Raw genomic sequence first — 21,176 nt, 5'->3', positions numbered from 1 at the left:
GTTGTTTTCCTTTAAAAAAAAAAATGATGTGAACTATCAAGCAGCTTGACTAAATCTTCTATTTAGGATCATGACTATTTAGGGCTGGGTCATCTGAGCCAGAAAAGACCCTGCCCTGAGCACCTGGCCTCGTTTTAGTACCCACCAGTGTCTGTCTGTGCTGGATCACTGGACTGGGGACAGCCTTGGGACGATCTGTGAGGATCCAGGAGGAATCTGTGGGGCTGAACCGAGCAGCTCCTCCCTTGGGTATCAATCCTTTGCAAGCAATTCTCTGTGGCAGGTCTATGGGGAAGGCAGGAGGCTCTGCTTCTCCTTCCCCCCTCCGATCTGGTCAGTTTTAATTGGAAGACTAAATAAGAACTTTCCTTCGAGATAATTATACAAAACATTGAATTAAATTACTATCGGGATTTTTTTTCTCACCACTTGTGTCAGGCATCTGTTGTTTTAAATAATCATCTGACAAACCCTTCCCTGCAGCTCTCCGTGCTCGGAGAGTGTCCATCCCGGACAGGGCAGCTGGTAGGCACTGGCTAACAAAGCAGAGAAAAGGGACGTTTCTCCCCAAAATCGCAGAACCATGGAAACGTTTGGGTGGGAGGAGACCTTAAAGCTCACCCCATCCTGGGCAGGGATACCTTCCACCGTCCCAGGCTGCTCCGAGCCCCGTCCAGCCTGGCCTGGGGCACTGCCAGGGCTCCAGGGGTGTCTCACGACGCCGATCCTGGAGGTATTTTCCAATCGAAATGATTTCATGACCCAGTGACCACGTGGGCCGAGATGCTCCTGTGCCCATCACCGATGCCGTCGCACAGAGGACAGGGCTGCGCCGACACGGACACCGTCAATAGCTGCAAACACGGCCCCGGGCCCCGAGCCCCGGGCTCCGAGCGGCCGGGCCGCCTTAACCCCGGGGGGGCGGGGCCGGCCGGGGGCGGGGCCAACCCCCGCGTCAGCGCCGGCAGCGCCGGGCTGAGCCGAGCAGAGCCGGGCCGAGCCGAGCAGCGCCGGGCTCAGCCGAGCAGTGCCGGGCCGAGCCGAGCAGCGCCGGGCCGAGCCGAGCAGCGCCGGGCCGAGCCGAGCAGCGCCGGGCTCAGCCGAGCAGCGCCGGGCCGAGCCGAGCAGCGCCGGGCTGAGCCGAGCAGCGCCGGGCTCAGCCGAGCAGTGCCGGGCTGAGCCGAGCAGCGCCGGGCTGACCCGAGCAGCGCCGGGCTCAGCCGAGCAGTGCCGGGCTGAGCCGAGCAGCGCCGGGCCGAGCCGAGCAGCGCCGGGCCGAGCCGAGCAGCGCCGGGCTCAGCCGAGCAGTGCCGGGCTGAGCCGAGCAGCGCCGGACCGAGCCGAGCAGCGCCGCGCTGATCCGAGCAGCGCCGGGCTGACCCGAGCAGCGCCGGGCTCAGCCGAGCAGCGCCGGGCCGGGCCGAGCAGCGCCGGGCTCAGCCGAGTTGAGCCGAGCAGCGCCGGGCGGAGGCGAATGCAGCGAGCGGCAGCGCGGGCGCTGCGCGGGGCGCGGAGCCCCCCAGTGCTGACCCCCCCGGGGCTCACCCACCCGGCTCGGACCCCCCCGGTGCGGGCGCGATCGGCCACGGCGGGGAGCCCTCCGCTCGGGCTGCTCTATGAGCGGCACGGGGAGGCCGCAGCCGTCGTGCAGTAAGGCGGGGGCGCATTGCAGGGGGGTGCAGCAATGGGGTGGCTGTGAATGGGGGGGGCTTTGCAGGGAGGGGGTGCAGGTGTCGGGCCAAGGCTGGGAGCGGGGGGAATAGTTGGGCAGAGATCTGCAGTGACGCTGGCACAGGGGTGCAGAGAGGAGTGGGGATGCAGGGCTGCTTTGGGGTGCTGCAGGGCTGCTTTGGGGGTGCAGTGCACAGGGGTCAGGACTTGCCCACCCCAGGTGTAGAGAGTGGGGATGGGGTGCAGCTCCCTGTGAGACCCCCGAACACCCAGGGGGACAGGAGGACCCTGGGATGCCCCGATGTTTTCCTGGTGCCGTGGTCTCGCAGGTGGATGCTGGGGGTGATGCCTCCATATCCCCCAGCTTCCTGCTGTTGCTCCATCAATTTGCCCTAAACCTGGTGTTTTTCTCAAAAAGCTTAATTTGGGGTATGGCAGGGAGGTCTGAGCCTCAGCATTGCTGTGCCCCAGCTTCACCCTAGGTTGCATCCCATTGATGGGTCTTCCCTTTGAGATCCCAATTTAAGGACCACAGCAGCATCACAAGCATTTTTTGGGACAACTGCTGATGCTCAGCATAAAAAATCCTGGAAAGGAGAAAGTTGCAGTTTAGTGGAGTTTAGGCCTTTTTTTTCAAGGGAGGAGACTCTGAGCTCTTGCTGCCCCTCTTGAACCAGCTCAGTTCATGCTGATACATTATCCAGGTGCATCCAGACACCAACCCCTTGTTTCTTGGTGAAGGACTGTTGCTTTTCCAAATGATCATTTAGTTGCGCAATGGTGCTTGTCACCACTGAGATTTTCTGTTATCACCTCATTGCTTGTGCAAGACCGGTCTTGCTTTGTGACTTCTCCTTTTTCATAGATTTCCAGAAATACCCCAGGTTCCCATAACGCTGTAGTGGGGCAGGATGAGCCGTAAAATCCCCAGCCAAAACCACAGCTTTTTTACGCAACCTGCTGAGTTTGTTAAGTTTAGTGAGCATCACTGGCCTTGGTGGCAAGGGATTGTTTTGGGCAGTTGGCTTTTAGCAGCCTCCTCCAAAAATCTGTCCTTCTGTCTAACAGAAATCTGATTTTTTTGATGGGATGGGGCATACGGTGCTGTTAATTTAGGTGGAGTGTGTAGGTGATACAGACACCCTCCAGCTTCAGCTTCAGCACAGAAGACATCAGCAAATTGGTGTTAATGCCCTTTTCCTTTGTCTCTCCCTGTTCAGACTGAAGGATCTGGAAGTGCCCAAGCTGGGGGACTGTGATGTCCACGTCAAGATGTTGGCAGCCCCCATCAATCCTGCCGACATCAACATGATCCAAGGTAATGCGTTGGATCAATACTTTGCATGTCGGTTCTCGCAGGATGCTCCGAGTTGGAAGGGACCCACGAGCATCTTCAAACCCATCTCCTGTCCTGGAGGGCTCAGAGATGGCTCCTGGCACGGGGATGTTGGGGTATGAGGGGGTCTCCCGCTCACCTCCAGCTTCCCTACAGGGACCTACCCCGTCCTGTCGCCGCTGCCGGCCGTGGGGGGGAACGAAGGTGTCGGGGAGGTGCTGGAGGTTGGGCACCGTGTGACAGCTCTGAAACCTGGGGACTGGGTCATCCCTGCGAACGCCGGACTCGGTGAGTTCATCCTCGGCGCTGCTGGGTCCTCGCTCAGCCCCCCTGCAAAGCATCTTCCCAGGGGATTTTTGGGGTGCTGGAGCCCATGGAGGGTGCCCAGGCTTGCCCAGAGAGCAAACCCATGGTCGTCTCCTGTGTGAGCTGCTGTGGGGATTTTGGGGGCTCCAGAGCAAAAGCACAGTTCTCCAAAGCACCATCTTTGCAGGGCATGGGTAGAGCCATGAGCCCCTGCACTTACAGCAATTACCCCTGATGAGATGGGATTCAAAATGGGGAGCAAAACTCCATTAGGGAATGCTGGCAAGGGAAGCAGGAGTTGGAACCCATTTAGTGCCATGTGAGACCAGTCATAATGAGACAGTTGAGATAATTGATGGGGTTATTTCTTACCTGTTTATGTCTTGGTTTATTTTCACCACCTGTTTTTTTTATTAATTAATTTTAATTTTATTTTTAATGTATTTTTAAATACAAACTCAGTCCCCTGGGGACCCCCATCCCTCTCCATCCTTCTCGAGAGCCTTCCTGTGTCTGTGGAGGATGAGCAACATCACTTGCTGGGGCTGGGCAGCAGGAACTGAGTTTGCTTTTAAAAATACATTAAAATACATTAAAACACCTGGAATAGGAGCAGTGGCAATGCCATTGCTTATGCCAAACTTAAATTTAGCAATAATCTTCTTTTTTGTAGCCCAGACCCTTTATGGGATGTCTGTGCTATTATAAAGCATTGCAGCAATCTGTGTTTCTCTGGAAAAAAACACATTTTGTCCTATCACCTTAGAGCTTCCCTAAAGACCTGGGATAAAACATTTCACATGGGCAAGGTCACGGTGGCCTCTCACTGTACTTTTCTCTTTAATAATGCTCTGCTGGGAAAGTGTGGGAATTTATTTCCCAACAAATGTCTCCCATGCTCCTCCAAAATGCCAATGGCCTGATATTTACTGGTTGTGGTTTAGTGTTACAGCTTGTTCTTTGCCTATTTCCTCTTAAAACATTTTTTGCTAAATGAGAGAAGGATAACTATAGAGTTAAGAGCCAAATGGGGTATTTTTAAGTATAAAAACACTGTAAATAGATGATAGAGGGTTAAATTGGATATAAGCGTAGAGGGAGTAAAGCTTACTAAATTGGCTTGGAATATATGGGCTCATCTATAGGATGCATTATCTCTGCACACATACCCCGGGAGCCCCAGTCCCATTATCCCTCTGGGAAATGATTGGGCTTTGCTGGGTGATAAATCTTGGCAGGCAGTGAGGAATCCATTCCTTGCCTCTTGGAGCATTTTGACTCTACCCATAAGGGAACCCATTCCATAATTCTCTCTCCAGGGTGTAGCTGGTTCCCAGCACAAAATGCTGCCAGCACCAAGGCTACAGTGTGAGCTGATGGTTTTCCTTTGCTTTCCCCCCTGCTGTGGCTGTGCCCACGGTGCTGCCGTGCCCAGGGACGTGGCGGACACGGGGAGTGTTCCCTGAGGAGATGCTGCTGAAGGTGCCCAGTGACATCCCAGTGCTCTGCGCTGCCACTCTGAGCGTCAACCCCTGCACAGCGTTCCGTCTGCTGGCTGACTTTGAGAGCCTGGTGCCCGGTATGACCCTGCCATGAGGGAGCAATTCCACACAGATTCCCTGGCTGCCTCTGCAGTGGAATCTGGGTTTGTTCACATCCAGGTGACTCTGTCATCCAGAACGCCGCCAACAGCGGTGTGGGCCAGGCCGTCATCCAGATCGCCAGGGCCTCCGGCATCAAGACCATCAATGTGGTGAGGGACAGGTGGGTCCACTGGGGAGGAGTGAGTCTGGGAGCTGGATCTGCTCATCCTGTCCATCTAAGCCAGGATTTTCTCCTGTTTCCTCCTCCGAGTTGTTCTCCAGCCTCTTCCTGTTGTCCCCATGCAACACTGGAGCAGAAGGAAGGAGAAGGGGGAGCTCTGCTTCCTGGCTCATTTAGTCCTCTTTTTAAATCTCCTTTTTCCCTCCCCAGACCTGATCTCCCAAAACTGGTGGAGAGGCTGATGGCCCTGGGTGCTGACCACATTGTCACAGAGGAGATGCTGAGAAAGCCAGAGATGAAAGATATATTTAAGGTACCTCAATGCTGATCCCACTGGAGAGATGGTCCAGGGCTGTTGCTGCTGTTCAGCACTGGGGAGAAATGCAGGGATGGTGGGAAGGACAAATTTCTCTCTAGATCAGGATTTAGTCTTGGTAGTGGAGGGATTTTGCTGCTGCCACAAGGGAAGGATCACAGATTTTGGTTCTGATCAGATTGGGCTTGAAGCAGCCTGGTCTAGCTGAAGGTCTCTTCCTGCACATGGCAGGGGATTGGAATGAGTCCCTTCCAACCCCAGCTGTTCCTTGATTCTACTGCTCTCAGCAGCCCTCAAGTAAATATTGAGGTTAATGAAGATGCTTTATCAAGAGCCATGGTCCCATCCTCTAAAGAAGCCATAAAATTTGGGAACCTTTATCATAAACCCTTGCAGAGCATCCCAAGGCCCCGGCTCGCCCTGAACTGCGTCGGGGGCAAAAGCACCACGGAGATGCTGCGTCACCTGCAGTAAGTTTGGCTGGGTAGTGGCTTGGGCACAAGCTTGGGGACAGAAACTGGCAATAGAGGGTCCTGCTCTGGAGGCTGTTGAACCTTCGGAGAGGGAAGATGAATGGAAAAATGGTTTTGGATAACAACAGTGATTTGAAGTCTCAAGCTGCTGGGGGTAGTTGGGGTCCAGTTGTGAAGGTCTCCCAGGTCCTGGCCAGGTGTAACTGGTGTGCTGAGCTGCAAATTCATCTAATGGTGCACGGAAGCAAGAGGAGAGCCTGAAAAGTGGGATCTGAGGAGTAACTGGGGAGCCCTGGATGCAAGGACAGCCCCAGGGGGGTTGGGGACAGCAGAGGAGGAGGTGGCAACTCAGAGCTGCACTTTTGGGACCACCTAACCTGATACCCCTTTCGTACTCCAGGCCCAAAGGCACCATGGTCACCTATGGGGGGATGGCAAAGCAGCCTGTGATGGTGCCTGTGGTGAGTACTGGGGATGTCCCTCCTTAGTCCCCTGTGCTCCACTGTGTGTCCCCACCCCCTTGGTACTGTAGGCACCTGGCTCTCCCCAGGTGCAGATTGAGACCCTCCAGCCTTTTTTATTTGCATGATGGGGTCCGTCACAGGACAAGCTGCATCCCGCTGCTGGGCTCTTGGCTTTTTATGTGGAGCATTTGGGCTGCCCAAAAATTCCACTGGGGAAATGATCCCACAGGTGCTGAGCATCAAACCTGCCCTGACTCCACACCTCAGTCGCCTCTCTGCATCCCTGGCTCACAAATGGGAACTCTAACAAGGGGCCTTACTGCCACTTTCCACCACTGTCACGCTGGGAGGGGACACACGCGTGTCACTGCCTTGTGAGGGGACATGGGAGTCACTGCATGCACAAGGGGACGTCGGTCTCATTTGCACAAGGGGACATAGGCATGTCACTGGGTACCAGGAGGACACACAGGTGTCACACATTCCACAGAGTGCCTTCATCTTCCGGGACGTGCGGCTCCGCGGGTTCTGGATGACGCAGTGGCGGAAGGACCACATGCAGGGTGAGCCGGGGGGCTGAGGGACCTGAACCGGGGGGCTGAGGGACCTGAGCTGGGGGGCCTGAGGGTCTGTCCCCCTGCCGAGCATGGGAGCAGCGACAAACCCCACCCAGCACCATCCTCACTCCCACTCGTGGAGCCATCTCTGCTTGTCCCAGTGATGCCTTGAGAGGCTGCCTAGAACAGAGGCTAGACATTATTAAAGGAATAAAGCAGGGATATATTGAAAGGCCTTCAGAGGACACACCTTGGGCAGTACAAGAGCTCGGCCGAGGCTACACCCAAGATGGACGGTGGGTCAAAAGTTTTCACACTTCTGTAAGTTTTGGTTCATTTCCATATTGGGGTTAATTGTCCAATTACAATCCCATCCTCCCAGTTTGTTCTTCTCAGTTCACTGCTGTTGACACTTTTTGGGCCTGAAGCTGCAACGGTGTCCTTGGTTCTCAGGCTGGAAAATGATTGTTTTGTCTAACTCTGAAGGGAACTTGCTAACATTTTATATGAAGGTCAGAGTTATATACTAATGCAGTACAGAATCTGGATAATATGAAAGCTAAAACTTAAGGCATCACCAGGGTGCTGAGGCACTGGTGCTGGCCTCAGGCACGGACTGTGCCGGGGGCTCTTCCCTCATCCCACATGCCTGAGCTGGGGCATGTCACACCCAGGGACCCAGTATGGCCTGGGGTGGGTGTTCCCAGGGGTGGTGGATGGTCCTGCATGACACAGTGAGAGCTCCCTCCTTCTCGTGCAGACCAGGAGAGCGTGGCCGCGATGATGGACGCCCTGTGCCAGCTCATCCGCAGGGGCCAGCTCACGGCGCCTGCCTGCACCGAGGTCCCACTTCAGGACTACAGGGCAGCGCTGGACGCCTCCATGAAGCCCTTTGTGTCCTCCAAGCAGATCCTCCTCCTCTGACATGGAGCCCTGTCCTGTTCCACATGCTTGTCCACAGACTTGAGGGGGGAAAAGACCCTCCAGATCCATTTAATTTCTTTTTTTTCCTTTGTTTTTCCCATTTTGGATGCCCACTGAAAGCTTTAAAAGCCTCTGCAGCTTTGTGTGGAAGTGCTGCAGGAGGGAGGCTGCATCTCACTGTGGCTGGAGGGAGTTTGGGATCTCAAATGATGGCTCGCTCAGCTCAGGATGTGAAAAGAGCAGCAGTTCCCCCGCACATGTGCTTTTGGGCCTGGCAGGGCTGTAGCTATCCCAGCTGGAATGTGGGATGGGCAGGGAAGTCCAAGTCATCTCCTGGCAGCCCTGCTGCCTCCTGGCCAGCTCTGGGTAGGAGGAGGAAGGAGCACAGACTGCCCCAAATGCTGAGGGGGTGCTGTGGTTGGAGTGGCCCTAGATGCTGCTGCAGCTCCTGGAGGAGCCCTGGCTCAGCCCTGGCTGCGTTTTGCCAAGGGCACTCCAAGGGCCAGAGCCTCTGGCCATCAAGGGCTGGAGCCAGGCCCTCAGTGTCCCTGCAGGCCCTCCTGCCTGGGTGTGGGACAGCGACTGTGACACTGCAGAGCAACGTGAAAAGATTTATCACTGAGAACAACCAACAATGTGTTCTTGCTTCCTCCTGTGCTGCTCTTCTATCCATGGCCCCACAAGCTCCCTGCGGTCCCTGCTCTTCCCCGTAAGCTCTGCCGAGGTCTGGCAGCGGTGGCTGTGCAGCTGCAGGTGGAGCAGTGGCCACGGGCCGGAGTGTGGCCGGCCCTGGCCCCAGCGTGGCCATCCCGAGCCACGGAGGGCCCCAGGCCCCTGCGCAGGCCCTGGCTTTGGCTGCCCGGAGCAGTGCGAGGGCCCGTGTGGGGCAGCAGGGGTGGCGCGGGGCAGGGCAGCGGCCCGGGCTGTGCCGCGTGTGCCGGGAGGGCCCGGCGCTGCCGAGCCTCGGGCACGGGAGCTGCTGCTCCCCGACGTCTGGCTGTCCTCATCCTCCTCCCGCTCCGCTCCTGCTGCCGGCTGAGCACCCCACCTTTTCCTTGGGAGCTCTGCCAGGGTCTCAGTGCCCGGGACGGGGCACAGCCAGGAGGTTTGTGCTTTCCCCAGCACCCTGCAGACCCCTCCGGACATAGGGCAGGTGCAGCCCTCGTGAAACGGGGGCTGGAGTAGAACAGCAGCTGCAAAAGGCAAAGGAAAGGAGTTGTTTGCTGCAGGGAGAAGGAAGAAATCCGAGAGAGAGTCAGGAGTTGGCACAAGAAAGGAGAAATGGGTGTTTAAAGGACTCTGGCATTTCACACCTCAGGCTTTGGCTAAGTAAAGTGTTAGGACAGAGCTTTGTTAAGTCACATCCACCCTCATGTTTTGAGCATTTGGGAGCAGAGAAGTGTAGGGTTTTCAAAAGCCAGAAACTGCTGAAGAACCCCAAAGCCCGCTAGTTTTCAGGCCCCTCAGTGTGTCCAGAGTAACTGACGCCAAGACAAAACAAAGCTGTTTGCTCTTGTCCAGTCTCCAGTCCTGTCAAGGCTCATTTTAGCTGAACTTGAAGCTCCCTGTGAGTGTCCCAAGGAGTCTCTGAGTTGGGAGGAGCTGATGTACCTTTCCCAGTGCAGACCCAGCTGCTGCTACTGCTCTGAGGTCCTCCATGGAGGTCAGCAGGGGAGAATCCCCTTCCATTCTGCGGAATCCACGGAACATGAGCTGGAGAAGGAAGCTTCTGATGGACTCAGTTTCAAAGAACTTCTGGGGCCCCCTCCTGCCCAGCACTTGAAGAGCTTTACTCCAATCACAACACAGTTCCCATTGCTGGCCCACCAGATTGACTCGAAACTCTGGCTGCTCAGGATCTCTCAGGGTTTCTTGAAGAAAGAGTCAGCCAAAGGTTTGGTGTTAGCAGAGATCTCTAAGGAGAAAAAATTCATGTTGTGGTTCCAGGATTCATCAGGCCAACCTTCAAGGGCATTTTTGTCTGCAGGGGGTCCCACAGTGCAGCATCCCAACATGGTCCCATATCATCTCTGGGATGGTCAGGAGAAGCTGAAGCCACCCACCAAGCTGGATCCTCCAGGACAGAAGCATAGGATGTCTCCTGTGAAGATAGCTCCATTTAGACTTATTTTTCCACAGCTTGGCTGCATCCAACCACCTTCTTGGTCCTGACAGTCAGCAGGATGGAATCCTTTGGCTCCAGCTGCCTGAGAAGTTCTCCAGCCTGTGTTCCAGCACACAGTGATATCACAGTGTGACACCTGTCTCCTCGCAGCAGGAGGTGGGAGATGCAGAAATAACCCTAAAACCCTGATTTCCCAGAGAGCTGTTTAAGCCCAGAGCTGATTCCAGCTGTATTTCCATGTGGAATGTCCTGCCAGGACAGTGCTGTGTCCCAGTGCCCAGGGAGGGATGGGGAAGCAGACAGCATTGGGCATCCAAATGCCCCAGACCTCAGGTTTTTCACTTGGCATCTTCTCCCCCATGCAGAAATGCCTCTATGGACTTCCTCCGGAGTGACCCAGGTGTGTGGTGTCCACAGGGCTGCTTCTGCTGTGACTGTCCCAGTTCCTTGGTGATGTTCTCGGATCCCAGCAGGCTCTCCAGGCTGCTCCATAGGATGAACTATAGCGGAAATGTTCTCCAAACACATCTTGCAATGGAAATAACCTCCCTTGGAAATAACCCTTGTTGGGTTCCTTGAACTTCCTTTGCCTCAGAACCTTCAGGACCCAGCCCAGGGACCTCGCTGGGGTTCTCCCACCTTGTGCCCAGTTCCCAACATGCTCCAAGTGGGAGGACCGCGGAATCGTGTGGAATTGGGCATGGATAGAGGAATTGTGAGGGACCAGTTGTGTCAGCTGAAGGCTCTTCCAGGATTCATCCTGGAGTCCTGGATGAGTTGGTGGGGTTATGGCAGGGCCCCTCTGGATCTACCAAAGGCCTGGGGGGTCCTGGGAGGTCGCTCCTCACTGGGAGCTGGCAGTGTCATTCCCTTGCACATGGAGGGTGTGGGGGACAGCCCAGGAAGGTGCACCTTCATTTGGGGGATTTTCTGAGTCCCGTGGGGTGCGGAGAAGAGCAGGGCAGGAATGTTGCTCAGGATTGGAGGGAGCACTGTACAACTGCATGTGCGCTTGGAAGAGCAGAACTCTCTGAAATTAAACCCCACTGCCATGCTGGCAACTAAATGGACGTGTCAAAGCCATTTCATCCCCTCTAAAACCCTCACACTGAGACCTCCCTTAGCAGAGAGCAGGTGTGGCCCAGGATAGACACGGCACCAGTGTCTCCCTTCTGCTCCTCCATCCCTAATAAATCCCCCAATATTTTGCATTTTCCTTCCCCCTGACAGCATTGGAGGCAGAGCCCCATCCTGTGCCTCAGTGCTTCCTGATCGATGGATAAAGTGGGGAAGAAAAGCAGAAAAATAACATAGAGATCGTTACAAGCACTATTAAGCATGGCATAAAACAGAAAAATTAATGCAGAGCTTTTATCCCCCATTGTTTATTGGGCTCAGCAATAAAACCCAACATGCATTAGAGAACTCTTTCACAAAATGTTCCAACCTCTCACTCCTACACCAGGGCACAAAGGAATAAATAAATAAATTTAATTCTCCTTGTCAAATGAGCAAGATCATGGTTGGAAATCCAGCTGCTGGTGTTGCACCTACACAATATTAATCGTTTTGGAAGTGATTGTGGGGTTTTTTAGGGGGGGGTGGCTGCTAATTCTGGAATGTTCCAAGAGCCTCTGCTGGGATTTGGTGCGATTTAGGCATCTGACGTCTCGACCAAAAGGATAAAAATAATTCCCCAAACCTAACATTTAGAGTTCAGCAAGAGGGATGTTGTTGCTCACCAGAGGGAATGAGGAAAAGCCAAGTCTGGCCACGGATGGGGAATGCCACAGGGGGATGCCTGGGCACCCCGAGTGTGGGGATGGGGCGCCCTCATCCCTGCCTGCCTTTGGGGTCCCATCAGGATCCAGCATTTTGGGAATGGGGCAATCCTCAGGCCGCTGCCAATGGGAGGACCCCATGAGCACCTCGGCACCCTCATTAGTGCCCTGCACGTGGGAAAGGAGGGATCGATCCATCCTCCCGTGGGGAACGGGCCCCCATGGGAACGCAGACTCCAATACACCCAGTCTATGGGGAGAGGGGACCCCACAAGTGCCCTGCCCCATGGGAAGAGGGGATCCCACCCTGCCCTGCACATCAGACACGTGGGAAAGGAGGGATCGAGCCATCCTCCCCCCGGGGAACGGCACCCTCATCTCCGCGGCGGTGGGGCCCACGCGGAGGCATGGCCCCTTTAAGAGCCTGCCCGCGCGGGGGCGTGGCCCGCGGTGACGTTTCCGCGCGTCGCTGCCCGCGCGCCGCCGTGACGTCAGGCGGCCGCGCGGCCCCCGGGCCCCTCACGCCCCGCGGGCCCAGCCCCGGCCCCGCGATGCCGCGGGTCTACATCGGCCGCCTCAGCTACCAGGCCCGGGAGCGCGACGTGGAGCGCTTCTTCAAGGGCTACGGCAAGATCCTCGAGGTGGATCTCAAGAACGGGTGAGCGCGGGCTCGGCCCGGCTGCCGCGAGGGAAGGGCCCGGGCGCCTGAGACTCTTGGAGGGGCCGCGGGGGAAGAGGCCGCCGGGGCGCTCTGGGCAGTGGTGGGGGCAGGACGGCTGGGTCGCCTCCTTTGGGTGGGGTGAGAGGGGCAGGACGCTTGAGCTCCCCCTTGCTGGGGAGACTCCGGAGGCGAAGCCTGGTCCTTTATCGGGGCGGCCTGTTGGGTTCTCTCTTTTGGGGAGTGGGCAGAACGCTTGAACTTCCTTTGGAGGAGGGGCCGGGCGGCTGCGTCCGCCCTTTCTGTGGGGGAGAGCGTGGCTGGGCTTTTATTGGGAAAGGGCAGTCTGCTTGGTTCCTTTTTTAGGGGGGCGCGGAACGTTTGGGTTTCTCCTTTTGGTTGTGGGGGGGAGGGCAGGACGTCTGGGCCCCTACTGGAGGGGCGACAGGATGCGGTGGTTCCCCCTTTTCTTGGGGGGACAGGACGCCTGGCTTCCCCATTCTGGGGAGGGGGATAGGTTGCCTGGGATCTCCTTGGGAGGGGGTAGCAAGACGCCTGGGCTCTCCCCTTGGGGAAAGCAAGATGCTCGGGTTCTCTTTTGGGGTGGGGAGCAGGATGCCTGGGTTCCCCTTCTTGTCAAGTGGGGACACGACGTCTGGGCTTTTTTTGGGGGCGCAGGATGGCTGGGGCTCTGCTGGGGGCATGCGGATGCCTGGACTCTCCTTTGGGCGGGGGTGAGGGAGGCTGGACGGTTGGGTTCCCTTTTTTTAGAGTGGATGCAGGACGCCTGGGCTCCTGCTCTGGGGAGGGCTCGCATGGGTGGGCTTCTCCTTTTTGGAAGGCGGGACACCTGGGTTTCTGTGACAGCCGGGGAGTAGGACAGCTGAGTCCCACTTCAGTCCTTAGCAGCCAGCTCATCTGTGTCCTGCCCTGCCTTCTGCCCTGAGGCCCCCCAGGCCCCCCTGCACCCCAGGGCAAGCACTCAAGGGTGAGCCAGGCTGCACCCCAGGATAACACGTCCCCAAAAAGAACCCCGTTGTTTTGGTATGGGGAGCAGAGCTGCTCCCAGAACCCCCAGGCTGTCCGGGGGTTTGTTCTGCCCCCCTCAAACACCCCAAACCTGCCATACCTCTGTGTTCTTACCTGTGCTGTTCCAGCAGCTGAGCCGTCACTGCAGCTCCAGGGGTTGGATCCTGCTCCACCAGGGCTTGGCCAAGACATTCAAGTGTGGATTTTTGAAGAAAAAGCAAATTGCCATTTTTGGTGGGTTTTTCCCCAACACCCAAAGCTTCATGAGTGTCTTTGCTTTTTCCAAGAAACCCAGCTTGAAGCCTTCCTTAGGAAGGCTGAATGGAATATGGATTTATCATTATATAGCCAGGAGAACCAGGTATTAATTACACCTCAGAAGTGGAAAAGAGGAATTTCTTGTACAAGTCCTTAATCCTTGAGCATTAAAGTGAAAGAGGCTCATTAAGTTTTAATGCTGCTTGTGCTGGCAGGTGGACCTTTAACAGGTTTATAAGATGAATAAAATCCATTATTAAAGCAAACAAGTGTTCATGTGTCAGTGTTTTAACCCACACAGCCTCAAGTGTTGTTGAAGATTAGCTGAAATATCTGAGGCTGCTGTTTTCCAGTCCTGCTGTGTATCCTTGGAAATGTCGTGGGGGGGAGTCAGTTTTCCTGTTGCTGAGTAAGCCCCAAATTCAGTATTTCTGTTTCATACATGTTGGAGGCGAGGGGGGAGGGAAGCCACCTAAACTTTCTTAACAGATGCGGAACTGTTGAGTTATGTGGCTGGTGTGGTAAAGGGACTTGTCTTTCTGCTTTTAAGTCAATTTTTTTTTTTTAGTTTTATATTCTGAAGTCTTTTGACAGGTTTGAAGTTAAATTCTTTTTCATAAATGGAACTTGAGCAATCAGGTTTTGTGTCTGTGCTTGGGAAGCCCTGGGCTGAGCTGTGCTCTCCTGAGCCTTCCTCCATGGCTTATTTCTGTTACTGCTTCAGAAACAATTCAAACTTCCTGCATGATGTTTGACTGGAGAGATTCTTGGAGTTGTTTCTGGAAATCTGGAGGTTCTTCTTGGTGGATCCCCCACTGGTTGTTTCAGCAGCTAAACTGGAATGCTGGAGTGAGACAGTGGAATGCAAAGTGATACCACAGAGCTCCAAAAGCTTAGCTGGGGCTCACTACTTGTAATTTGAGCTTGAAATTTAATGGCTTAAAGCAATTATTACCTGAGAGAAGGATGGGGAAATGGAAATGTGGGTCATGTAGGATTCTCCATTTCAAATTGCAGTTTTTAATCGTGTGCTCTTAGTTTTCACACTCTTTCCATCTCAGCTGCACTGACAGTCACAGCTCTGTGTGTGTAGTGAATGTATGAAGTGACCAGAAAATTGAACTTTTCAGCCTGCTTTTTATCTTCTGTGCACACACTAAAAACTGCTTGTGATGCCTCTCAGGAAAAAAAAAAAAACTAGTTCTACTCCTGTACTTACCTGCCTGCATTACTCTGGGCAGCTCTGAAGAATTCAAGGCTTCATGCTAATACAACACCTGCAGGACAGAGGGATGTACTTCTGCAGTGGATTGAGGAACACAGGTCAAAGCTTCAAACTTCCATCCTTCCATCTACCTCCATTCAAAATCAGTGTTTGCTTTCCAAGGAGAAGTGGTTTGGGTGGGAGGGGACCTTAAAGCCCATCCTGCTCCACCCCCTGCCATGGGCTGGGACCCCTTCCACTGTCCCAGGTTGCTCCAAGCCCCTCCAGGCTGGCCTTGGACACTTCAGGGATGACGAAGGCCATCTCTAAGACTCCCTGATCTTGGAGGGCTTTTCCAATCTGAACAGTTCCGTGATTCTGTGTTTATTTGGTGTGTGGGGTAGTGCTCACCTTTAGTGGGGGGAGTTTTAACTTCTACCTTTACAAAGATAGATAACGTCCTTGATTTCATCAGAGAGTATGCCATAATAGTAATCTCTTGCTAACATAAATGAATTCAGCCATTACACTCTCACGTTATTTATCATTTTGTTGATGAAGAATGACTTTAGGTTCAATTCAGCGAATCAGCAGATGTGTTTTCATGCCTTCCTATTTCTCTCCCTCTTTTTGGAAGGGTTTTCATTTTTTTAGGTGTTTTTCAAGGCTCAAAGCCTTGAACCCTCAGGTGTGCTCAGGCGGCTCATCTGCAGGACAGCATGCGCAGGGCTCTGCAGGAACCCATGAGTTGCTTTTGAGCACGGATGCCTCAGGTTCAGTTCCTTCCCAGTGATCCCTTTTCCCTCCCTGTCCCTAGGTACGGCTTTGTGGAGTTCGATGATCTGCGAGACGCCGACGATGCTGTTTATGAGCTGAATGGGAAAGATCTGTGTGGGGAGAGAGTGATCGTGGAGCATGCCCGGGGCCCACGCCGGGACAGCAGTTACGGTTCTGGACGCAGTAAGCACTTGTGCATTTGTATCCATGGCTTATTTTAAATAAAACATTGTTCTACTCTTTTATAAAAGTAATATAAAAGGAAAGCAATACAAAGTTGTGACTAGTGTTCTGTAACTGTAAATGCAATTGTTGATCTGAATATTTATTAATTTGTTTGTTGTATTAAACTCTTTTAATTGATACATTAATAAACACAGTTTCTTATACCATTTTTATTATTATCATTTCATTTAACTATTTGAATGGTTTATTTGCAATGTGATGTTTAACATAGATTTAACAAAGACCTCAATGTTTTAATTGAAAGAGTCCTTTGAGGCTAAGATGACTGCCCGTTCCATTTGCTGACCTTGGGGTACCTTTCCATGAGTGGCTCTTTGACCTTTGTGGCCCTTGGCTGTCCAAAAAAAAAAGAAGCCATGTGACGACCTCAAGCTTTTCCCGTTAGACCTGGGTGGTGAGGATCCCAAGGGTTAGAGACAGATGAGATTAATCTGAAATAGGTGCCTGAAAAGCTTTATTCATGTCAGATATTCAGAAAGCTTTTAAGCAGCGTAAGTAACATTAGTCAACTGGCTTTATTCAATTTCTTCTTTCAAATTGTTTTAAAAATAATACTAAATATAATTGCATGTTAATTCTAGCGTAATTATAGTTCTGTGCCTTGTTTAATTACAAGCTTGTAGTAAAACTGTTTTAATGCTTTGGGTCTTTGTAAGGTATTGCATAAGGGGGGCTGGATTTAGCCTTGAGGGTGGGTCTGTGATATCTTTGGGAACACCTGGGGCAGAGCAGTTCCGTCGGGGCGGAGAGCGAGGCTCCACTTCCCTGGCTGAAGCTCTGCTGTCTGCTTGTCACCTCCTAAAGGTGGATATGGTTATAGAAGAAGCGGAAGAGATAAGTACGGTCCCCCAACCCGTACAGAATACAGATTGATTGTGGAAAATTTGTCAAGCCGCTGCAGTTGGCAGGATCTGAAGGTATGGGGCCCCTTTCTTTACCCTCTCTCTGATACAGAGCACAAAGGGTAAAAGACATCTTCAGCAAGGCAAAGTGGTGTGCAGCTCTGCTTTGCTTCAACTCCTGAGCAACTCCATGGGGAGTAGATTTTGGAAGTAACACGCACCTTAATACAGGAGTATGTTTGCATGTATGAAACCACTCAAGGGAGGTTGGGAGTTGCACCTGCAGAACTGTTGGCACTGGACAGTGGGAGAATAATTTTATCCTTAGCACCAGCTAACATCTTGTACAGGTGTATTTTATCTTCTTTTAAGCCCTGTCAAAACAAACTCAAATCACACCCGGGGTAGGATTCACTAGAGATGAAGGAGTTTGCCTTTGTCAGTTTGGATTGAACCCATCAACTTGTAAGGTGCTACAGCTGTTTGAAACAACGGCATTGTTCCTGCAAAGTCTCTGTTAGGAATTTCCACATCATCTAAAGCTGTTTTAAGGAGAGTTTTGGGGAAAGGGTGCTTCCAGAATGAGTAATCATGAAAAATCTCTGCCAGAAACTTATTTTTGAAGTCCAAGGGAGTGGCAGGTGATTCTCAGTAGTGGAGGTGTTGAGTGACACTGTGGAGCCCACGGTACCTCTGAGTACTCTGGAGGTGACATGTTGGCTCATGATTATCCACATTGTGGATTCAGGGAGCAGGATTTCAATAGTGAATGCAAAATATTAGTGCTTCCTTATCAAACTGAGCAGCAATGTTTAAACCCATTTGTTCTTACTGGAACACTTTCTCTTATGGTTCTCTTTTAAGGATGTGTAAAAATTGTTCTAAACAAACTTTGACGTAGTAGAAACTGGTCTGTAATTGAATTTTACACTAGTTCAGGTACGTATGGAGATGCTTCTAGTGTCTTTGTTGTTAATGCTTCACACTATCAGTAGCTTGTCTTTGCTTCTGGTATTAAAATCCTAAGTAGAGCATGGCATGATTAATCCTCCAGTGGATGCATTACTGCTTTTTTTGGGAATAGCTTTCATTTCAGTGTACTTAAAATGGGAGTAGCTGGGTTGAAAACAAACCAAACCAGAGCTCTGTGCCCTGTTTCCACTGCAGCCAATTTCCACAGGGACTGAAGATGCCTTGGCCTGGCAGCTTGCTCAAAGCAGGGCAGAACAGACCCCTGATAAACAGAGGGGTGTAGGAATTGAAATGGAGAAGCCAGAAAGCATGAAGTGGGAAAATGAATTGAGCTTGGGATTCTGTAGGGTTTTTTCCAGCAGAACGAGCTATGTTGACAAGGTGGAGGATGAAGGGAGCTCTGCTTCTCTGTGGGCTTCTCACCTCTTCATATTCAACCTTTATGATCTTTCCTAATTATTTTTGAAAATATGATTTGGAGGGCAAGCATTTTACTTCTTTAACCACTTCTGTAATTTGAAACTTAAGAGCCCAGAGCATATTTGATCTAAGACTTGAAGTGGGAGACCTTAAGTTATAATTTGGCTCAAAACTATCAACCTGGTTCTAATCATACCGACTCCGTGAAGTTGTAGAGTGTTATTTGGCACTACAGATGCTGTTTGGGTCAAATGCTTGCTGACATCCCTGTGAATAGAAGATGCTCAAGGAGCATCATGTCAGAAGTGAGCAGGGTCAGCTGAAAGCCTGGCTCTGGATTCAAGGCGATGGTGATTCTGTCCTCTTCCCCTAGGATTATATGCGTCAGGCAGGGGAAGTGACATATGCAGATGCACACAAAGGAAGGAAAAATGAAGGTGTTATTGAGTTCAAATCCTATTCTGACATGAAAAGAGCCCTTGAAAAGCTGGACGGGACAGAAGTAAATGGCAGAAAGATTAGATTAATGGAAGACAGACCTGGATCGAGACGGCGCCGCTCTTACTCCAGAAGCCGAAGCCATTCAAGGTATGTCTGTAATGTATCTCAGGCTGCAGTTAATGAATGTAGAGTGGATTGAGACTTTTGGGTTCCAGAGCACTCTGGAAATGTTTGGAGTTCTCAACAGGTCTAGTTTTTTGAGCATGTATTAGTATCCAGGGCAAATGAGGGCTGTGTTCTAAGGTGTCTCCCTTGGTGGATGTGTGGACCTGCTCCCTGAACACCTGTCACTGTTCTTCCCTGATAACTCAGCCGTTGTTCCTTGTGGGAGCAGCTGCGTGGCCAGTGGAGCCATGCTCATGGAATGAAACAGACGGTGCTTCTAACACTTCAGCTCTGGACACTGTTCTGCTCCAAGCACCAGGACTAAAAGTTCTTTCTCAGCTTGGAAACCTCCACCTGTTCCTCAGAGATTTGTTGCTTTCCTTGACTGACCAAGAGCTGCTTCAGCAGCACCAAGCATTCTCCCCTTTCCATTCTGGGGTAGAACTCATTGCAAGAAAACTTGGGCAAATCTTTACTGTTCCTAGAAGAACTTTCTTATGAAGTCAAAATCTGAAATCAAAGCCTTATGCAAGTGTCTCACCATATTCAAACAGTGATTTGATTGGGAAAGTGATTATCCTTTTAATAAACTGGCATCTTTTTTTCCAGCTTAGCACCCTGCTCCCAGCCAGACCTGGCAGCAGGGATGAGAGGTGGGGAGAGGGCACTCTTAAGTTTGTAACTGTGTTGTATAACTCTGAACATTTGGCTGCTTAAAGGTGCTTTAGCCCCGTGGGGTTCTGCCCGCAGGGGTCACAAGCTCCCCATGGACATGTGCTAACGTGAAGGTGGTTCCTTGTGTTGCAGGTCTCGCTCTCGAAGCAGACACTCCCATAAGAGCAGGAGCCGCAGTGCCAGTAGCAGCCGCTCCAAGAGCAGATCCAGATCCAGGTATGTCTTTGTCTTGGGACAACTGGAGGCTCCCACTTCAATTAGAAGCATCATGTTAAATTTGCAGTGGGAACACTTTGTTTTTCTTTCCCTCCCATTCTCTGCTCAAACCCTTGCTGCACTAAAGCAGAGCTGTCTGTTGCTTTTGCACTTCCAGGTCTGTGTCCCGTTCCAGAAGCAAGAGCCGTAGTCGAAGCAAGAGCCGTAGCAGAGGCCAGAAAGAGAAAAGCAGGACTCCAAGTAAAGAGGATAAAAGTAGGAGCCGCAGCAGGAGTGCAGAGAAATCCAGAAACAAAAGCAAGGATAAATCTGAGGGCATTCTCCATAACAGCGATGAGAAAGCCAAGAGCAGGAGCCACAGCAAGGAAAAGAGCAGGAGCAGGAGTGGGAGTAAGGAGAGGGGAGAGGCGAGGGAGAGCATGAGGAGCAGAAGCAAGGAGAAGAGCATTAGCAAGGGTAGAAGCAGGAGCAAAAGCAGGGATGAGAGTAGGAGCAGGAGTCACAGCAAGGATAAAAGGAAAAGTAGGAAAAGGAGCAGGGATGACAGCAGAAGTAGAAGCCGGAGCCACAGCAAGAGTGAGAAAAGCAAGAGGCGCAGCAAGCGAGATAGCAAAGGCAGCAGCAAGAAGAGAAGGAAGGATAGCCATGAGCGGTCCAGGTCAGGCTCCAAAGAAAAGGAGCAGCTCAAATCCGAGTCAGACAAGAAAGAGGTGAAAGGCGAGGGGGAGGATGCAGTGTCCCGCTCCAGGTCTAGGTCCATTTCCAAGTTCAAACCAAATATCAAATCAGATTCTCGTTCCAGGTCTAAATCTGTTTCAAAGCCAAGGTCCCGGTCCAAGTCCAGGTCTAGATCTGCCTCTCGGTCACACTCCCGGTCGCGGTCAAGGTCCCGCTCCAGATCCTAACCTTGCTGCAACCCCACTTGGAATGGTTGGAAAAGTCTTTTGTACATGTTTAGTAGCTGTAACCAAGTGATTGAAGTAGAAACCCTGTCGATGCTGTGTATTTTTAACAACCTGATGGTCTGTCTGTCATTAACTGCAGCGCTCTCTCCCTGCCGTGCTCTCTGGTGTGAGGCTGCTCCGCTCATTTTCTATCCAACAGAAAGGTTCTCTTTACATGCAGCCCTTCCTCAAGCCCCCAGATTGCCCTGTTTTCCAATGGGAGCCTTGCAGGGAATGAGCACTGCACCCTGGTGGGTTTATGGGATTGCAGTGATGACTGATAGGTAGGTATGATGGGTTCAACAGACTTCGCCCTCGATTGATGCCCTTTGATGTCTGCCATTTAGTGGAAGTGCTAAGTCTTAAGTTTCATACTACTTTTGTTCCATATTTTTTGGACTTACAAAGTTGTGAATAGCACAGTCAAAATGAAAAAAAATAGAGGTATTTGCAGTAATCTATAGGGAAAAGAACTATAGTTCCATATTCTGGTATTGTGACAATATCCTTGTTTTATATTAAATTTTTTAATTTTATTTTTCCCTGTCTTGCAAAGTACAGTGATCCCTGTTTCCATGAAATTTGAATAAAGACTATTTTTGCTTGATGACA

At 52.0% G+C, this 21,176-nt stretch overlaps 2 protein-coding genes across 3 annotated transcripts; both read left to right on the top strand.

Annotated features, from left to right (window-relative positions):
- Positions 1-1,441: 1,441 nt before the first annotated feature.
- Positions 1,442-11,447, top strand: MECR (mitochondrial trans-2-enoyl-CoA reductase). 2 transcript variants are annotated; one of them, XM_068172463.1, is made up of 10 exons: positions 1,442-1,495; positions 2,892-2,989; positions 3,164-3,295; positions 4,749-4,892; positions 4,975-5,077; positions 5,288-5,390; positions 5,790-5,863; positions 6,267-6,327; positions 6,821-6,893; positions 7,648-11,447. In XM_068172463.1, exons 2-10 carry the CDS (start codon positions 2,944-2,946, stop codon positions 7,809-7,811), a joined length of 900 nt encoding a protein of 299 aa, XP_068028564.1. In that variant the 5' UTR covers positions 1,442-1,495; positions 2,892-2,943; the 3' UTR covers positions 7,812-11,447. The 2 variants fall into 2 exon arrangements, with proteins under 2 accessions (XP_068028564.1, XP_068028563.1); XM_068172462.1 differs by having other exon boundaries at positions 1,475-1,650.
- Positions 11,448-12,213: 766 nt separating this feature from the next.
- Positions 12,214-21,176, top strand: SRSF4 (serine and arginine rich splicing factor 4). The gene is made up of 6 exons (XM_068172460.1): positions 12,214-12,375; positions 15,684-15,826; positions 16,694-16,806; positions 18,497-18,711; positions 19,537-19,620; positions 19,778-21,176. Exons 1-6 carry the CDS (start codon positions 12,269-12,271, stop codon positions 20,523-20,525), a joined length of 1,410 nt encoding a protein of 469 aa, XP_068028561.1. The 5' UTR covers positions 12,214-12,268; the 3' UTR covers positions 20,526-21,176.

This window comes from Anomalospiza imberbis, chromosome 25 (assembly GCF_031753505.1).
Source record: "Anomalospiza imberbis isolate Cuckoo-Finch-1a 21T00152 chromosome 25, ASM3175350v1, whole genome shotgun sequence".
Classification (NCBI taxonomy): domain Eukaryota; kingdom Metazoa; phylum Chordata; class Aves; order Passeriformes; family Viduidae; genus Anomalospiza; species Anomalospiza imberbis.
Note: the sequence above shows the minus strand (reverse complement) of the source record. Positions and strands in the feature narration are given on the sequence as shown.